This window comes from Thamnophis elegans, chromosome 14 (genome assembly GCF_009769535.1).
Source record: "Thamnophis elegans isolate rThaEle1 chromosome 14, rThaEle1.pri, whole genome shotgun sequence".
Lineage (NCBI taxonomy): Eukaryota > Metazoa > Chordata > Lepidosauria > Squamata > Colubridae > Thamnophis > Thamnophis elegans.
This window is the reverse complement of record NC_045554.1, coordinates 4,280,572-4,299,821: the sequence shown is the minus strand read 5'-3', so window position 1 is coordinate 4,299,821 and position 19,250 is coordinate 4,280,572. Positions and strand designations below refer to the sequence as shown.

Sequence of the window (19,250 nt, the reverse complement as noted above, 5' to 3'; positions counted from 1 at the left end):
AGCTGTGCCCACACATGGAGAGAGAGAAAAAAAATTGGGGGGGGGGGGGAGAGATCTATATATGCCTGCATATCAAATTACAGATGGAAGGACCCAGTTCCTAGTGACTCATGGGAAAAACGCCACTTTTAAATATAACTCCCTCCATCCTGAAATAATTAGCCAGTTATTCCGGCTTGATACAAAGACTGTAAATATATCTTGTAAGAGAAAATTTTTGTTTTATTTCGGGTTTTGTTTCTGAGCTGGAAAGGAATACGTCTGCTGGGGGAAGCTTCAGCAATCAAGATTGTCTGGCAGTTTGATCGGGGGGGGGGGATTTTGCTTCTCTACTCTCTTTCTGGTCTTTGTGGGGGTTTTTCCCCTCCCTCTTTAGTTTTCTGCCTCCCCCCCCCCCGCCCCCCCAAGTCACGGCTAGCCTGGAGACTTCCAGTCCCGATCAGAGCTGGGCAACCTGAAGGGGCCGTGAGCCTTAGATCAAGGGTGTCAAAATTGGATTTCTTTGAGGGCCAGTTCGGCATTGTAGTTCTCCTCTGTGGGCTGGCCGGGATGGGGGAAAGGAGAAGGGAATGATGCCTCTTCCAGCACCCTGCCAACTAAAACGGGATGCAGGAGGGCTGCGTGCCCCACACCCTACACCCCGTTTGGCTGCCAGAGGCACCGTGGGCTGCTCCTTTGCTATTTCCATAATTTGGTATTTCACCGTAAGAAGTTCTCTACGACTGTCTGTTTGGAGTAGGAGAGAGAGAGAAAGAAGCAAGCCATTCTGGAGGAAGGATTTTTGGAAGGACGGTGCGAGGGAGGAAGGAAGGAAGGAAGGAAGGAAGGAAGGAAGGAAGGAAGGAAGGAAGGAAGGAAGGAAGGAAGGAAGGAAGGGAAACTTTTTATCATAGCAACCCATTTTGGAAGAGAGGAAGGAGGGGAGAGGGAGAGGGAGAGAGAGAGAAAAAAAGAAAGGAAAGAAAGAAGAAGGAAGGAAACTTTTTATCTTAGCAACCCGTTCTGGAGAGGGGAATTTTGGAAGGAAGGAGGGAGGGAGAAAGAGAGAAAGGAAGGAAAGAAAGAAAGAAAGAACAGAAAAGAAAACTTTTTACCTTAGCAACCTGTTCTGGAGAAAGGAATTTTGGAAGGACTGAGAGAGAGAAAGAGAGAGAGAGAGAGAGAGAAATAAGGAAGAAAACTTTTTTCTCTTAGCAATCCATTCTGGAAAGGGAAATTTTGGAAGGAAGGAAGGCAGGAGGGAGGGAGGGAGAGAGAAAGAAAGGAAAGAAAGAAAGAAAGAAAAAGAAGGAAGAAACCTTTTTATCTTAGCAACCTGTTCTGGAGAGGGGAATTTTGGAAGGAAGGAAGGCAGGAGGGAGGGAGAGAGAAAGAAAAGAAAGAAAGAAAGAAGGAAGGAAGAAAACTTTTTATCTTAGCAACCTGTTCTGGAGAGGGGAATTTTGGAAGGAAGGAAGGCGGGATGGAGGGAGAGAGAGGAAAGAAAGAAAGAAAGAAAGAAAGAAAGAAAGAAAGAAAGAAAAACTTTTTATCTTAGTAACCTGTTCTGGAGAAAGGAATTTCAGAAGAAGAGAGCGAGAGAGAGAAAGAAAGAAGGAAGAAAACTTTTTATCTTAGCAACCCGTTCTGGAGAGGGGAATTTTGGAAGGAGTTCCCGTGGCTTTGTTCTACAGCTGATAGCTACAAATCTTCCTTTTTAACGCCGTCCCTTGTAAACGTCAGCCGATCCTCCAGCCACAAATGCGCACATGTGCTTCGCATTCTCCTCTCCACAAACATCCCAGAAGCATCTCAAGGCCAACCTTGAAAGGATTCACATCCTGGCTGTCACACGCCAAGGAAGTCACTCGCCAGCGGCCATTGCAGCAGGCAGGAAGAAAACATGGCAATTCGCTTAACTCCCAGGGCAAAGAAGAAAGGTCGTAAAACTGAGCAAAACTCACTTAACAGCTCCCTTACTTAGCTGCAGAGATTTGGGTTGTGTTCATAAGCGGAGGACCACTGGTGTTGGGGACAACATTTAGACAAGCGTCAATATCCGTCTGTCTTGATGAACAGAGGAAGGTAGGAACGCCACCTCGATACACGCAGACTGGGAGTCCTCGACTTAACGACCGCAATTTGGAGCCTAAAATTTCCGTCGCTTAGTGAGGCAGCTGTGAAGTGAGTTTTGCCCCGTTTTACGACCTTTCTTGCCACCGCCGCTAAGTGAATCACCGCAGACATGAGGTTGTTAAGTGAATCTGGCTTCCCTTGTCAGAAGGTCGCAAAATGGGGATCACGTGACCCCAGGACACTGCAACCGTCACAAGTTCATGCCAGTTGACAAGACTCCAAACTTTCATCGGGTGACCACGGGGGAGCCCGCCACGGTCGTAAATGTGAAAAACGGCCATAAAGTCACTTTTTGAAAGTGCCGTCGTAACTTCCAATAGTCGCTACATGAACTGCTGCAACCACTTGCACTTACTCCTGTGCGTAGAACACTTACACAAGTGGTGTGTTTAGAGATACATTTCAATAGGAGGACCAAGTATTTTAATTTTTCCCTTTCAGATTCATTCACAAATACACATTCTTATAATTGCGACTTAACATTTGTCCATTCATCATTAGTCTCCATACTCATTTTTACACACAAGTATATATAATACAGTTTGGGTCATTTTCTGTCCTCCATCTTGTTACTCCTTCCACCTTCTCAACCTCCCTTCTCTGCCTTTTTCTTTCCTCCTCTCTTTCCTCCTCTCTTTCCTCCTTTTTTCTTCCTCTCTCTTTCCCCCTCTCCTCCTCCCTTCTCTTTCTTCCCCTCTCTCCTACTCTTAATTCCCCTCCCGCGCTTTCTCTGCTTTGCCCTTTCTTCTTTTTCCTCCTCATCCTCCCTCCTTTCTTCTTTCTCTCTCTTTCCCTCTCTCCTCCTCCCTTCTCTTCTTCCTCTCTCTTTCCCTCTCTCCTCCTCCCTTCTCCTCTTTCGTCCCCTCTCTCCTACTCTTAATTCCCCTCCCTCGCTTTCTCTGCTTTGCCCTCCTCTCTCTTTCCCTCTCTCCTTGTCCCTTCTCCTCTTTCGTCCCCTCTCTCCTACTCTTAATTCCCCTCCCGCGCTTTCTCTGCTTTGCCCTTTCTTCTTTTTCCTCCTCATCCTCCCTCCTTTCTTCTTTCTCTCTCTTTCCCTCTCTCCTCCTCCCTTCTCTTCTTTCTCTCTCTTTCGCTCTCTCCTCCTCCCTTCTCTTCTTCCTCTCTCTTTCCCTCTCTCCTCCTCCCTTCTCCTCTTTCGTCCCCTCTCTCCTACTCTTAATTCCCCTCCCTCGCTTTCTCTGCTTTGCCCTCCTCTCTCTTTCCCTCTCTCCTTGTCCCTTCTCCTCTTTCGTCCCCTCTCTCCTACTCTTAATTTCCCTCCCTCGCTTTCTCTGCTTTGCCCTTTCTTCCTTTCCCTCCTCATCCTCCCTCCTTTCTTCTTCCCCTCTCTTTCCCTCTCTCCTCCTCCCTTCTCTTCTTCCTCTCTCTTTCCCTCTCTCCTCCTCCCTTCTCCTCTTTCGTCCCCTCTCTCCTACTCTTAATTCCCCTCCCTCGCTTTCTCTGCTTTGCCCTTTCTTCCTTTCCCTCCTCATCCTCCCTCCTTTCTTCTTCCCCTCTCTTTCCCTCTCTCCTCCTCCCTTGTCTTTCTTCCTCTCTCTTTCCCTCTCTCCTACTCTTTCTTCCCCTCCCTTACTTTTTCTGCTTTGCCATTTCTTCTTTTCCCAATAGGAGGGCCTTTTGCCACAATAATACAGTCTCCCCATTTTCCATGGGGGGAACTCTGGAGAGACAAGATGGTCCTCGGTTTATGGCCGCAAATGAGTCCCATGCCCAGATTGTGCGAGCTGCGGACTCTTTACATTGTAATCTCCGTTGTGGGAACCAAAAGCAGTGTTTTACAAGACCCACAAAAGTTCCTTCTGGCCTAGTGACCAGCTTGGAAGATCCGTGAAAATATAATTTAGTGACTTAATGAATCCAGGAACAAATTTCGGTTGGGCTGAATCATCTTTCTCTTTCTTTCTTTCTTTCTTTCTTTCTTTCTTTCTTTCTTTCTTTCTTTCTTTCTTTCTTTCTTTCTTTCTCTCTCTCCCTCTCTCTCTCTCCTGTTCCATTTCTTTCTCTCATGCACGTGCACACTTTCTCTCTCTTTCTCTCTCTCTCTCTCTTTCTTTCTCCTGTTCCATTTCTTTCTCGCACTCGCATGCTTTCTCTCTCTCTTTCCCTCTCTCTCTCTCTCCCTCTCTCTCCCTCTCTCTCTCATCTGTTCCATTTCTTTCTGTCATGCACGTGCACATTTTCTCTATCTCTCTCTTTCTCTCTTTCTTTCTTTCTCCTGTTCCATTTCTTTCTCTCTCTCTCTCACACACACACACAGACACACACACAGACACACACACACACAGTCAATCCTCCTGCCAAAATGCTATTTGGTTCCCATCAAACATTAAAAAGGGGGAGTGGGTGGGAGAGAAAAGGCTTTGACACAATTTCCAGACATGTTTTTTATGAAATCCAAATTGGGAAACTGGCAAGCTTCTATATCATCCCTTTGTGTGTGTTTGTCTCTCTCTCTCTCTTTGTGTGTGTGTGCTGGAGTGTGCAAACATGTTCAGCTGAGACCGCATGTTTCCTAGGGGTTCCTCCAGATCCAGAGGATTTTCCACATTACAGGAAAGGGAAAATACAGGAAGACGTTAAAAAGCGAAGAAATGAAAACAAGATGTCCAACGGATTATTATTATTTTTTGTAATGGGATGGCCATTTGTTTCCAACTAGTTTTTCAGTTTACATGAGTTTCTTCGCCCTTAGCATTTTTCTCATGTTAGCAGTCCATTGAGTCTACATTCAGAATAAATATAGATAGATATATAGATATATAGATATATAGATATATAGATATATAGATATATAGATATATAGATATATAGATATATAGATATATAGATATATAGATATATACTGTATATACTCGAGTATAAGCCTAGTTTTTCAGCCCACTTTTTGGGCTGAAAAAAGCCGCCTCGGCTTATACTCGAGTCAGTGAAAAATTTGCCCGAAATGGAGGAGAAAAAGGGGCGGGGCCATGCCGCTGGGTGACACTCGTGAATGGCCCAGTGCCCCTGTGAGTTTCCCCTCCCTCTGTGTCAGTTTGCCGCGCAGCGCGCACCGCACCATCCCCCCTCCTCACGTTCTAATGTAATGCAGGGCTGTCTTACGATTCCCCTTCCTCCCCCTCCTGCCGCTCTGCAACGATGTCCCACCTCCTCCTTGTTATGGCAAGCAGCCACATAGCGATGTCCCACCTCCTCTGGTACAGTGATCCAATGATAGGAATCACTGTGCCGTGTGTCATAGGAGGCGGGACATCGCTCCCGCGGCTGCACGGGACATCATCATCACAGCGGGACATCAGCATCATGAGGTGAGTGAAGTATTTCATTGAATACACCGCTAGTTTACTGTTTTTCTTTGAAATAAATATTCAAAGACATTATTGGTATCTATTTTTATTTTTGAAATTTACCGGTAGCTGCTGCATTTCCCACCATAGGCTTATACTCGAGTCAATAACTTTTCCAGTTTTTTGTGGTAAAATTAGGTGCCTCGGCTTATATTCGGGTCGACCTATACTCGAGTATATACGGTAGATATATAGATATGATTTTACCACTGATAACGGATAAGAGCCTGTGGCCTAATGGCTAAGATGTCTGCCTAGTATGTAATATAGCCCAGGTTCAAATCCCAGTAAGGGTATGGCTAGCTGATGAGAGCTAAATAGCTTGAAATAGATCTATACTAGTCTCCCTTTATTTATCAGCACAAATACAACACACACACACACACACACACACACACACACACACACACACATATATATATATATATATATATATATATATATATATATATATATATATATATATATGACTGTCGTTATGTCGATTTATTGACTTTCGGGGAAAGAAATGGCAAAGTGAGGAAAGTGCAGTTGATGAATAGGGTCAACCTATTCTCCAAAACACCCGAACGCCAGACAAGGAACAATGGATGGAAACTGAACCAGGAGAGATTCAACCTGGAAATAAGGAGGAATTTTCTGACAGTGAGAACAATCAAAGGATGGAATGGAAGTTGCCTTCTGAAGTTGTGGGAGCTTCATCCCTGGAGGTTTCCAAGAAGGGACTGGACTGCCGTCTGTCAGAAATGGTGTAGGGCCTCCTGCTTGAGTATGGGGTTGGACTAGATGACCTCCAAGGTCCCTCCCAACTCTGTTAATCTGTAAAGAGCAGAAGTTGCCTTCGAAGGTTGTGGGAGCTTCATCCCTGCAGGCTTTCAAGTAGAGACTGGGCTGCCATTGGTCAGAAATAGTGTAGGGTCTCCTGCTTGGGCGGAGGGGGTTGGACTAGATGACCTCCAAGGTCCCTTCCAACTGTGTCCATCTGTTAAATTTGAGAAGGAGAAGAATGAGGATTGTTCAGAAGTGCTCCGGGCAGTCACTCCTCAGGGGAAGACCTCAAGGCATGCTTTGAAGTCTTGTGGATGAAATTTCAGGAGCCAAGAGATGCAGGGGGTAGCGGTGAAATATTTTTCAGTCCTGGAGTCAGGGATGTTCCGCCGTGAACACACATCAGCAGACCCCGAGCCAAGGTCTGAAAACGCATGTGTGCAAAATAAATTAGATTTTTTTTCCCCCTCTTAATTTATTAAGAGCAGAAGCCGCGGGGGGGGGGGGGGGCGGCTTCTTCGTTCAGCCTCGCGGGTTTTCCTTTTTATACACTGTGCACATATAAGTTTAAGCGTCTCGAGCCAGAGCTCTCGTGATCGTCCTGGCTCTCCCTCTCTCTTACAGGAGGACGACGAGAAGATCATCCAGGAAATTCAGAAGGAAGCGGAAGAAGAGCAAAAGAGGAAGAACGGAGGTTGGTTTTAAACTTTGCGTGGAATGGAGAGAAGCATGAGAAGCCGCGTTAGGTGGGAATATTCGTCTTTCCCAATAAAGGAGAATGTTTGTAGCTCAGGGCCCTGGGTGCTCTCTGAGCTGGGTGGTTTTCTTGCAGGCATTTCATGACCCAACTAGGTAGCAGCATCAGCGCTAGAAGGGAGTGGGCTTGTGGACAGGAGAAAGGCAGGAAGGAGGAGAATGAAGAGGAGGAAAATGAGGAGAGGAGTGGGAAAGAGAGACAGAGAAGGGGAGGAAGAGGATGGGAGGAAGAGGTCTATAGAATCCTTGGTGCTCTCTCAGCTTGGTGGTTTTCTTGCAGACTTTTCATGACCCAACTAGGGAACATCATCAGTGCTAGAAGGGAGGGAGTGTGCAGGGAGTTGGAGGAGAAGGAGGAACAACTGTGGGGTCCTTGGTGCTCTCTGAGCTTGGTAGTTTTCTCATAGACCTTTCATGACCCAACTAGGGAACATCATCAGTGCTAGAAGGGAGTTGGGTTTGCAGGGAGGAGGAAGAAGAAGAAAAGAGGAGGAAGAAGAGGAAGAGGAGGAGGATGAAGAACAATAGAGAAGGAAGAGGAGGAGGATGACGACTGTGGGATCCTTGGTGCTCTCTGAGTTTGATAGTTTCCTTGAAGGGATTTCATGACCCAATTAGGGAACATCATCAGTGCTAGTCCATATTTGCCGCTAAAGAAATATAGACCAAGATCCGTCCAGATGACCTGGTTGCGTCATCCTAATACAAGGAAACCCATTCAAACAGGGCACCCATAACTCTTTTGAAGTGATCACCTCCTTGTCTATCTTCTCTTTCTTACATATATATATATATGTGTGTGTGTGTGTTCGTTTGTTTTCTTTTGCAGAAAACAGTTTTAAGCGGATCGGCCCTCCGGCAGAAAAACCCGCGGAGAAGATCCCACGGATCGAAGCCATCCCCAGGCCGGTTCCCCAGAACTTCCACCACCACCACCACCACCATCAAATGCGCCCCTACCCGTTCGGTCACCCCCCTTTCCCCCTGGCCCCCGTGCACCCCCTGTACAACAACCTGGGGCCCATCAACTTGGGGCCCATCCCGGCCCCTTACGTCCCCCCACTCCCCAACATGAGAGTGAACTACGACTTCCCCCCAATGAACCTGCAGTTGGAGCCCAACCTCCCTATGCACTTTGGGCCTCAGCCTCGGCATCGGTTCTGATCCCGCTTTCGGGATAGGCGCCGTTCCTTCCGGAACTTTGCTGCAGGGAAAGTCCACACACACTGGTTGTCGACGGTCGCTCCCGCCCGCCCGCCCACCCGCTTCCACGAAACTACAATGTCCACTTGGGCTCCTGTTCCTTCCCGCCTCCTGGTTGTCTCTCTCAGTTCAGAGGTCCGTTTCCCCCCTCCCTCCCTGCCCTCCGCTAGGTGCAGGGGAGCCCTAGTTTGCAATAAGGGTTTATCCCGGCACTGTTTTAATTTTTCTCCAGGTGCTCACGCTATTCGAGAAGAGGGGCTTCCGCAGGAGTTGGGTGGGAGGACGGGGGCGACATTATGGCCCAAATGCGTTCTAGGTCAACCAAATTTGTCCTGGTCAACTTCTTCCATTAGCTGTAGGACCTCCCAATATCTGAACCCCCAAAAGAGGTTGAAGGTAGCAGGGGAACTCTTTGGAATATTTGAAACACTCAAGTGGCGGTCCTTAATTCCCAGAAAACCAAGCGTGGTGGGGGTTTGTGTGTGTGTGGTTTTCTTTTTTTTTGGCTTAGATCTTCCACCGCTTCCTCCTCCTGCTAGGAAAAGCAGGGGACAGATTCCGGGGTTTCCTAACGCGAGCTGGGAGAGACCCCTCGGGAATTTGACGCACCTCGATTGCAGCTCAGAGGGGGAGCTTTGAAAAGACAAACCGGATCGGTCTTGAAATTAAATTGGCGGTCGTGGCCATCGCCGTGGCCGGCTGCCGCTTTTCGGTTATTCGTGTCTGGAGTTGGAGCCCCGATTTGGCTGTTGACACTGCAGCCTCGTGGAGGTTTCCTCCGTTGTGCGGGGAACGAAGGGATGTAGGGCTGCCCTACAAAAGGGGTCAGAAATATTGGGGGTTCTGGGGAGAGACAGGTGCGCAATTGGGCTGGGCCTCCTCCGCTTTTCCTCTGGCGTTGGGGTGAATGCTCGGGTTGCTCCCCACAGCTGGGAGAAGTGCCCTTGGGCCCTCCACCCCCTTATCTGTGGGAGCACATGGCTCTAAGCTCCCTTATGCATCCTCCATCTCTTGAAACCCAGGTGCAAACAGGTAGCCCAGAAGCTAGATCTGTGGTCTCAATGTTTAGGTCTTGGGTTCTTCCACAGAACCGTTTAAGGGCTGACTTTAGTTTCTCAACCTGAGCAGCTTTAAGAGGACTTCAACTCCCAGAGTTCCTCAGCAAGCTGTGGGAATTGGAATCCACCCATCTTAAAGCCCAGTGTTCCCAGCCATCTTAAAACCGCCCAGGCATGGGTGAAATGCTCTGCAGTCTGCGACCGCTTCGCTACCGGTTCGCTTTGTGGGCGTGCGCACCGCCGGCGCTACGGCGCAGCGCTGAAAAAGGATTTAAGAACCCTTTTCAGAGTCTGCAAAGGTAAGTAGAGCAGCGAGGGGGAACAGCCGTAATGCATGATTTAGATTTGCTAGAAAGCAGTCTTTCCTGCTTTCTAGCAAATATAAACCGCACGGCACAGCTGATCGTCGGAACTACCGGTTCATCCAAACCAGTAGTAAAAAAAAATGCTACCGGTTCAGTCGAACCGGTAGCATTTTTTTTTACTACTGGTTTGGATGAACCGGTAGTTCCGGCGATCAGCTGTGCATACAATCAGCTGTGCTGCGCGATTGTCACGCAGCTGATCGTCGGAACCGAACCGGTAGCTGAACTAGCAGTTTCAGGCGAACCCGTAGCATTTTTTCCACTACTGGTTCGGGCGAACCAGTAGCATTTCACCCCTGCGCTCAGGTTGAGAAAGCCATGGTTTAGATCAGTTGGATGGACGGATAGGGACTGTTCTCCAAATGTTCCTGCTCCCCCAAATCTCCCCTTCCATCTTCAGTACACCTGTAGCCCCCTTCGGTCCTCCGTGGCTGATTGGGAAAGAGGGGTGACCTCAGAAAGCTCCTGCGTGATCAGCGGGAGCTTGGAGGACACGGAAGTGAGCACCACGGCTGGTTCTCATGATTTCAGGAAGGAAAACTTCCTTGTCTTCAGAAACAGCTTCCCTTCCCCGAACCTTCCAGCCACCCCACATCAGGTTGTTGACCCTCAGCTCTGAAGTTTTGGCCAGGGAGGGTCTCTCTGGGTCAGAAGCCTGGAAGTTGAGGGCCTCTTGCATCTTGGCAGACACCAGGTTTTTTTTTTTGGGGGGGGGGGTGTTGCAGAAAATGGCTTTCTCTTTTCTTTTCCTAAACATAAATCCCAACCGAGGGAATCTTCCCCACAGCTTCCAGCTCAAAGCAATAGTAATACAAAAAAGATGTGGTTGAATCTGGGCTGGCTCTTGTTTGTCTCCCAGATCGCTCCCTCCCTCCCTTTTTATTTTATTTTATTTTTTATTTTCAAATTTCCCTCCTGAGAAAAAAACGTATTATTCCTTGCACGGCAGGATCCTTTTGGCCATAGCGAACCCGTAAATATTGTCATTTCTTCTTCCCTCTCCGTTTAAGAGTGGAAAAGAATCTGGGATCTGCCAGGGAAATGAAGCCAGACAGCTGTTTTTCAAGAGTTTCCCTCCCTGATTCTAGCTACCTGTTTCTTTTCACGCGATATTATCAAGCCAGCTTTTTTAAATGTGTGTTTGTTTTTCCTCCTGGATACCCAAAACGGTCGACATTCTCCCCTTTCCCTGCTTTTCCTTCTGGACGTGATCATGCATACCCTTTTTACCGAGAGCTTTTTCTTTCAAATTATTCTGAAATAAACCTTGGAGGCTTCGAATAGCTGCTCACTTCCAGGGCAGGGAGGGGGGGGGGAGGGTTTCACAACCCAGTGTGTGTATGTGTAGGTCTTTGTGGCCCACACATAATCCCCGATCGATCAGACTGATCCATTAGCCGAACGTTCCCATGGCAAATTTGGGACCCTTTTTTTCCTTGGTGAGAAAAAGTTTGATGCGCCCGACGGTAAAAACGCATCTCCGTTTTGGGACTGGCTGGGGATTTAATCCGAGAGGAGCCATATTTTCCCGAAGTTCTTCCATCCCAAAGTTTTTTCTGTTGTCTTCCAAGTGTCGCCACTTCCGGCCCCAACTTAGCCACGTAGATTCAAAATCGGGTGTTTTTTTTTCCCCTTTGCTGTCGTTCGGCCACGGAAACCAAGCCCACGAAACGCATCAAGTCCGAGCTGATCTTGATACTGTGCTAAATGGATCTTATTCAGGTTTTTAAAGTCGGCACCTTAATCTTAAAACTGTTGGACTTCTTTGAGGTAGAAATTGTTGACTTATCAGTACATCGCTCTCATATATATATATATATGTAAAATAATTTTGCTACCACTTAAAACCCAAAAGGGACCTGTTCTCGTGGAAGTGCTTGAGTTTTAGAAAGAATCCTCATTCCTGGGAAATTAAGTTCTTTTGCATCTTAAAAGCTTCGTTTCTTTTTAAAAAAAAAACATATTCTGGATAGGTTTTGGCTATTTGGACTAGATTTAAACTGGAAAGGACTTGCATCCTTCGTTTTGCTTCTACATCATTCATCTGCTGATGCAGAAATTCCCTTCTCCCCTCTCCTTCCTCTGCTTCAAGTTCCAGAATATTAGCACGTTTTTTTCCGCTGGTTAAAGGCTGGATTTATTTACTTCTGGTTGTGGAAAAACCCAACCTGCCTCTTAGATCTCATTTCTGTACTTGAACAAGGTTGCCCGTAACAAGTGAGAATTCCTTCATCATTTAACTCAAGAGGCGTCCGACCTTGGCTACTTTAAAACCTGTGGATTTCCAACTCCCAGAATTCCCCACCCAGCGGAAGATCCTTACAGAAGTTAAATTCTGGGAATTGAAGTCCACGGGTCTTAAAAGTTGCTGAGAAAGTTGGAGAGCCCTGATTTAACGAAGTAATTTCTTATTTCCATTTTCTCTGCTTCAGGGAAATGGTTTAGAAGGAAAAGCCCAGGCTCTCTCTCCATCACTAGCCATGCTCACCTCAGCATCTTCTAGAGAACTTCAGCTGGCCCACTCAACGGTTTAGAAAAAGACATGTCTGTTTCTTGGGCTTTCCTTGAGACCCAAGTCTCCCAATTCATTTGAGGAAGAAAAATATGGGTAGGAAGAAAGGTCCAAAGCATCAGGGAAAAGTTATTGACAAAAAACATCTGACTCCCATCGGCTCTTTGCTTTTTCCAAAACTATCTACCTCAGGGGTGTCCAAACTTGGGAACTTTTAAGACTTGTGGACCAGGGGAATTCTGGGAGTTGAAGTCCACAAGTCTTAAAAGTTCCCAGGTTTGGACACTTCTGATCTACATGAAAAAGGAAGAAACAGCGTGCCCAAAACATCTCCAGAACTTTCCAGGTTATCAATTCCCACTGAGATGATTGATTGATTGATTGGTCCGATCTGCAGCAGGTAATGTCATAACAAACCCATTCTTTTTTAAATTAAAAAAACCCTAACTATTCAAAACTTGGAAGATGAGAAGGTTGTTTTGGCCACCACGCCTCCAGAGGTTGTGCCAATAAAATTGGAGGCCACCTGCGGTCTTACCTTTGTCCCTTCCGAAGAAAACCCACTCCTATCAAGGTTTGGGCGAAGAGATTTAACAAATCTGACCATCCCTTTAGATTCTTCTTTAATTTTTTTAATTTTTTCCCTTTCTGGATTCAAGGCTCCAGCAATACGATCGATTAAGTCTGCAAGGTTGCGGGTGTGAATTTTCCTCTCTGCTTTTTTTTAATTATTATTACAAATCTTTTTCTCTTAAAACTCCTGGATGTTGTCAGTTGGCCTAATTCTGTCTTTTTCCCCCCCTCTCTTCTTTCACCTGAATCTTCCCCTCGAATCTTTTAAACGGACATGCCTAGGCGTGGGAAGTTACTCGGGTGGAGGGTGGAATTTGTATGAAAATCCCATTTTTTGCCGGGGGGTGGTGGTGAGGTGTTTTTTAATTGGTAGCTTCTTTTTTATATATATGCATATATATATATATATAAATATATATACGGTATAGAGTATCTATCTCGCTGAAAGCATTGATTGCATCTTTTTACGGGTAGACAAGGAGAAGTATATGGATTCCGCTCCCCCCCCCCACTTTGACATTTTAATAGGTACTTTCAATTATCAATTTTGCAGTGTTGCATTTAACTTGCCTTAAAAGGTGGAGAGAGAAATTTAGCATTTAGCAAAAAAGAGAGAGAGAGAGAAATTAATTTAAAGGAGCAAAGCCCTATCAACGGAAGAGTTGCATGTTCTACAACTTTGTATAACATAGCTGAAAACTAAATAAAAAATAAAAGACCCAAAACCAGGAGAGTGGGGGGGGGAAAAAAGAATATTTTTCTTTACCCTTCTGGTAGGAAACCGTTCTAATCCGCGTGTAAAAAGTTTCTGTATTATATTGTAATTTTGATTTTTTTTTTTTGTAATTAAAAGAAAATTTGTGCTCCCTGTTTTTGTTTTTGGATGCATCCTGGTTTCCAACGGAGAATCGGTCCCGAAGAAGGCATTAGCCAACAGCCATGCCCAGATGGGTCAGTGGCTGTTATCTGCAAATGTTTGAATCCATGCAGTTCCAAACAGCCACTTGCCCTGGGTGAAAACGACGGGAGGTTTATCACAAAAAGATGAAATTATTTGTTGAAGAGTCCTGGTGGCGCAGTGGTTAGAATGCAGTGTTGCAGGCTAATTCTGCCCACTGCCAGGAGTTCAATCCTGACCGGCTCCAGGTGGACTCAGCCTTCCGTCCTTCCGAGGTGGGTAAAATGAGGACCCAGATTGTTGGGGGCAAGAGGCTGACTCTGTAAACTGCTTAGAGAGAGCTGTAAAAGCACTGTAATGCGGTATATAAGTCTAAGTGCTATTGCTATTCCTTCCTTCCTTCCCTCCTTCCCTCCCTTCCACAATGGTTAGAATGCAGTAATGCAGGCTAATTCTGCCCACAGTCTGGAGTTCGATCCTGACTGGCTCATGGTTGACTCAGCCTTCCGTCCTTCCGAGGTGCGTAAAATGAGGACCCAGATTGTTGGGGGCAAGAGGTTGACTCTGTAAACCGCTTAGAGAGGGCTGTAAAAGCACTGTGAAGCTGTATATAAGTCCAAGGGCTGCTATTCCTTCCTTCCTTCCTTCCTTCCTTCCTTCCTTCCTGTAACGTTCCCGTGGTTTGTCCATGAGGCCAATTTTGAGAAAAGACAGGACACGAACTTTCTTGAGATGGAGCGACCCAGATTGGGGGTCTGAGAGCCCCTTTTATTGAGATAGGACAAAGGCAGGAGGAGCAATAGCATGTGAGTAAAAACAGCCTGTAAAAGTAGAATTTCTAATCTACTGCTCAGGGAAGTTCTGTCTATATTTGGGCAAATCCTGGACGTCAATGGTAGGGCACATCTCAGGATGTTATGTTATTCACTATCAGGATGTTATGGAGTTTTAGGAGTTTGTTTTCTCCTGTGTGGTTCAGCGTGGCTCTGCATGCCCTGGTATGAACTGGGCCATGGGTGACCGCTACGCCTACACAAGGAACTATATTACAACACCTTTCTTCCTTCCTTCCTTCCTTCCTTCCTTCCTTCCTTCCTTCCCTCTTATTCCCTTCCTTCCCTCTTATTCCCTTTCTCATTCTCCTTCCTGGTGGTGCAGTGGTTAGAGTGGAGTATTGCAGGCCCACTCTTAGGAGTTTGATCCTGACCAGTTCAAGGTTGACTCAGCCTCCCATCCTTCTGAGATCAATAAAATGAAGACCCAGATTGTTGGGGGCAAGAGTCTGACTCTATAAACTGCTTAGAGAGGGCTGTGAAAGCACTACGAAGCGGTATATAAGTCTTAAGGGCTGCTATTCTTCCTTCCTTCCCTCTTATTCCCTTTCTCATTCTTCTTCCTGGTGGTGCAGTGGTTAGAATGGAGTATTGCAGGCCCACTGTCAGGAGTTCGATCCTGACCGGCTCAAAGTTGACTCAGCCCTCTGTCCTTCCGAGGTGGGTCAAATGAAGACCCAGATTATCGGGGGCAGAAGGCTGACTCTCTAAACCGCTGCAAAAGCCCTGTGAAGCGGTATACAAGTCCAAGTGCTATTAAATACTCAGATACACAATGGACAGAGGTAATCCTCGCCTTACGACCACACTTGACTCCCAAACCTTTGTCGCGAAGTGTGACATTTGTGGATTTTGCCCCATTTTACCACCTTTCTTGCCATGGCCGTTAAATGAATCACTGCAGTTGTATTGCCCCATTGACCTGGCTGGTCAGAAGGTCACAATATGGGATCATATCACCTCGGGGCACAGCAACTGTCTAAGGATCAACCCCGTCAGCAAGCGTCTGAGTTTGGAACACAGTGGGGGCGGGAGGGGCGCTGCGAAGATCGCAATGACGAAAAAGGCTCCCGTGTCCCATTCTTCCGTGCCGTTGGAACTTCAGAAGGTCGTTAAACGGACTCTTGTAAGACGGACGGACGGACAGACGGACTGCCTGTAGTGGTTTTAATTCACAATCGATGCAAGGATGAGGGAGGTGGGAGCCGGGCCTGCTCGCCGCTTCCGAGCTCCTAATCTGGGATAAAGAGGAAGGGGCGTTTGGTGAGGATGACACTTGCCCGCTGGGGGGGGGGGGAATTCACCCCTTTAAATGAACGGGCAGCTGCGGGGTAGAAAAATGACAAGGATGTCTCAACAGATTAGCTCTGCGTTTCAAACACAAGGGAGCTAAACGTCAAGCTGTCTTCCCAGCCCGGTTGAGAGCAGCCATCGAGGAATCCGGTAAGCTGATCCCCTGCATAAAATTACCGGCGAATGCTTTTCTTTTTTCCTCTCCTTCCCATAGCTGTGTGAGGGTCTTTTTTTTCCCCTCCTCAAATTCTTCCCCAGCCATCTCTTCTTGGTCACCCATGCTCGATTGGGTCTGTAGGGGGTCTCGGGTGCTCCCCGAATTTGGTGGTTCCCGACTAGGTCACATCATCCGTGCTAGAAGAGAGAGGTTGGTGAAGAGGAGGACTAAAAGTGGGGTGGTGGTGTTAATGCTCTCTGAGCTTTTCTTGAAGACGTTTCGCGACCCTACTAGTAGGTAACATCAGTGCTAAAAGAGAGTTAAGTCTTGAGCTCTCTTTATACCACTGTCTTTTCCTGATGGGAGCGTCCTTGGTTAGGCTCCTTGATTAGGGTGTGGTTAACAGTAAACAATGCCTAATCAAGGATCCTCCCGCCAACAGTGACGAAACAAGCCCTTTTTTTAATAAACAGAGAGCAAACCCCGCTCCCTTCTAGCACTGATGGCGATACCTAGTTGGGCCGTGAAACGTCGGCAAGAAAACAACCAATTATTAACAGAGTTGGAAGGGATCTTGTAGGTCATCTAGCCCAACCCCGCACCCAAGCAAGGAGATCCTACACCATTTCTGACAAATGCCCGCCAAGTCTCTTGAAAGCCTCCGGTGATGAAGCTCCCACAACTTCCGAAGGCAACTTCTGTTCCATGGGTTGATTGCTCTCACTGTCAGAAAAATGTCTCCTTATTTCCAGGTTGAATCTCTCCTGGATCAGTTCCCATCAATTATTCCTTTCAATTTTTCGCCGGGAATTCAGTGTAATCAGAAGGCAGTGATTAATTAAATCTGATTTTAAAAAAAATCCTGTGTAATTGGGAGGCCGATTAAAATCTGATTTTTAAAGAGAATTCTCAGCCTTTTCCTTGGGCATCCGTTCTGTCTTCTATTTCTTTTATTCATTGTCCTCTCTCCATCCTCCCCCCCCTCGTTGCTTTTAATGATACCGGAGAGAATTGGAAAAGGTCATCAGGCAGCAGCTGAGCCAAGGTTCAAAACCCCTCTCCAACCCCGGGGATGTGGTTAATTGCTCTTTAAGAAGGAAGCGAAGGTAATTGCCTTGGAAAGGGGGGAGGTGGAGAAGAGGATTTCGTGATGGTAACTGTGAATATTTGAACCTTAATAGCCGTTTCTAGCTTGAGTCATCCCATGGAGGCATGCCCATGTCTTTGTAATAAGAGAAGTGCAATTCGTTTTTTTTTACATTATTTATACAGCCAGCCCATCTCATCCAACTGACTCAGGGTGTCTTAGATTTTTTTTAAATAAAAAAACCCCTCCATTCAAGAATAAACTTGTTAAAGATTAACCCTCCATTGCTGCAAACTCCCATCTTCAGATGTCACCGTTTTCTCTCTCGTTGCACCGCCAAACCCAAAGATTTTTCAATTCCAGGTGCTTGCATGCAATGCCCACCTTGTTATAAAGAGCAAGGACTTGGTTTATTTATTTGTCTATTTATTTATTTATTTGTCTTGTATGCCGCCCACTCCCGGAGGACTCCGGGGGCTCACAAAAGACAAGGGAAAGGGGGGAATGAGACAAAGACAACATATTAAAAACAAAACCAACATTCACAATTTCGGTGGAGGTAGATGCTTCTCAGCTCCCCCCCTGGTTGCAGAAACCGGGCCTGGCTAGTCTAGTGGAGAGAAGGACCAGGGGAGACAGGATAGCATCTTCCCATATTGGAGGGGCTGCCACAGAGAGGAAGGGAGTCAAGCTATTTTCCAAAGCACCCGAAGGGCAGACAAGGAACAATGGATGGAAACTGACCAAGGAGAGATTCAACCTAGAAATAAGGAGGAATTTTCTGACAGTGAGAACAATCAAACGATAGAATGGAAGTTGCCTTCAGAAGTTGTGGGAGCTTCATCACTGGAGGCTTTCAAGAAGAGACTCAGGAATGGTGTAGGGTCTCCTGCTTGGGTGGGGGGTTGGACTAGATGACCTTCAAGGTCCCTTCCAATTGTGTTCATCTGTTAAATCTGCATCAGCTGCCCTGAGTCTCTTTGAGAGTGGGCGGCATAAAAATTAAGCTAATAAATAAATAAATAAATCCCACAGCAATATTTTGCCCCGTTTATTTTCTCCACCAAGCAAAGAAGAAAGGGAGGAGAGAGCGGGGAAGGAAGGAGAGGAAAGGAGGGGGAAGGGAGAAAGAAAGGACAGAGAGGGGAGGAGGAAGGATGGAAGGAAGGAAAAGAAAGAATGTGAGAAAAAAAAGAAAGATAAAGAAGTTTATTATCCATCAAAGCAAAGAATAGGGGACATGCAAAATGAATTTTCAACCCAGCACTTAAAAATAATAATAATAATAATAATTAAGAGGGAGTCTTTCTCTTTTGCTACTTCTGGACTCCCGTCATTCTGAAGCATCTGAAGAAAGTTTAAACTTACTTCCCTGCATAATTCGGAAGTGGACTTCAAGAGAATACCAGCCACTCCTCCCTTTAATGATGGTTAAGTTAAACTAGGTTTCTCGTTCTGGTATGGGGGGAAAAAATGAAAGCGGGGTGGTGGGGGAGGGAAATTGGTCCAAAGTAGCAAGGAGGTTTCTGCAAATCGGGATTTTTCGCCATCTCATGGGGGCTTCAAGTCCCCATTATTGATCTTCTGGGCAAGATGCTCCAGCAGGCCTGGTCACCATGGCAACGGGAAAGCCTCATCCGTCAGCAGCCCTGCTGTTATTAAGGGTCAGATTCTGCATCTCTGCAGGCCTTTGCGGGGGCCGATTTGCCTTAAGAAGGAACTGAAACCATGACTATAAGACCCTCAGGCGCCCCTCAACTTACAATCACAAGGGAGTCCCAAATGTATGTTGTTAAGTGAGGCTCAGTGGGCTGAGATGGTCAGCCAGTTCCAGACCGTGATGCAGTCCCACTGGAATGAGGCCCTCTGGCTCTTCTTCACCAACAGTGCTTCCCTCCAGCCTTCGCCCAAAGCCCCCCACCAGGAGGCTGAAGCAGACCCCAAGTCGGAATTTCTGCCCCCCTCTGACCCGCACCAAAGGACCCCGAAGGGGGAGACTCTCTGCTGCAACACAAGCGTTCATTGCCCGTATCCAGCCCATGGGAGGATCCCTAATTTAGTGCAATATAAAAAATGCAAATAATTTTTCTGCGGACCACCAAAATTTTCTCAGGGACCCCCAGTTGGTGACCACAGCTCTGAAGGACGTAGCTTTGGAACTAAGTCTCAAGCTGGTTTCAAATATCCCATAATATGGGGTTCCTCAGTGGTCTCTTGAGCTTGTTTCCTTGCAAACGTTTCATCACCCAACTAGGTAACATCATCAG

General features: G+C 46.7%; 1 protein-coding gene across 1 annotated transcript in view; it reads left to right on the top strand.

Moving 5' to 3' along the window:
* RNF216 (ring finger protein 216) overlaps positions 1–8,923 on the top strand; it is a 78,375-nt gene extending 69,452 nt beyond the window's left edge. The window contains exons 16-17 of the mRNA XM_032230731.1: positions 6,873–6,942; positions 7,834–8,923. Coding sequence (XP_032086622.1) covers positions 6,873–6,942; positions 7,834–8,168 — 405 coding nt within the window. The 3' untranslated portion in view covers positions 8,169–8,923. The remainder of the gene's footprint in view (positions 1–6,872; positions 6,943–7,833) is intronic.
* The last annotated feature ends 10,327 nt before the right edge of the window (positions 8,924–19,250 follow it).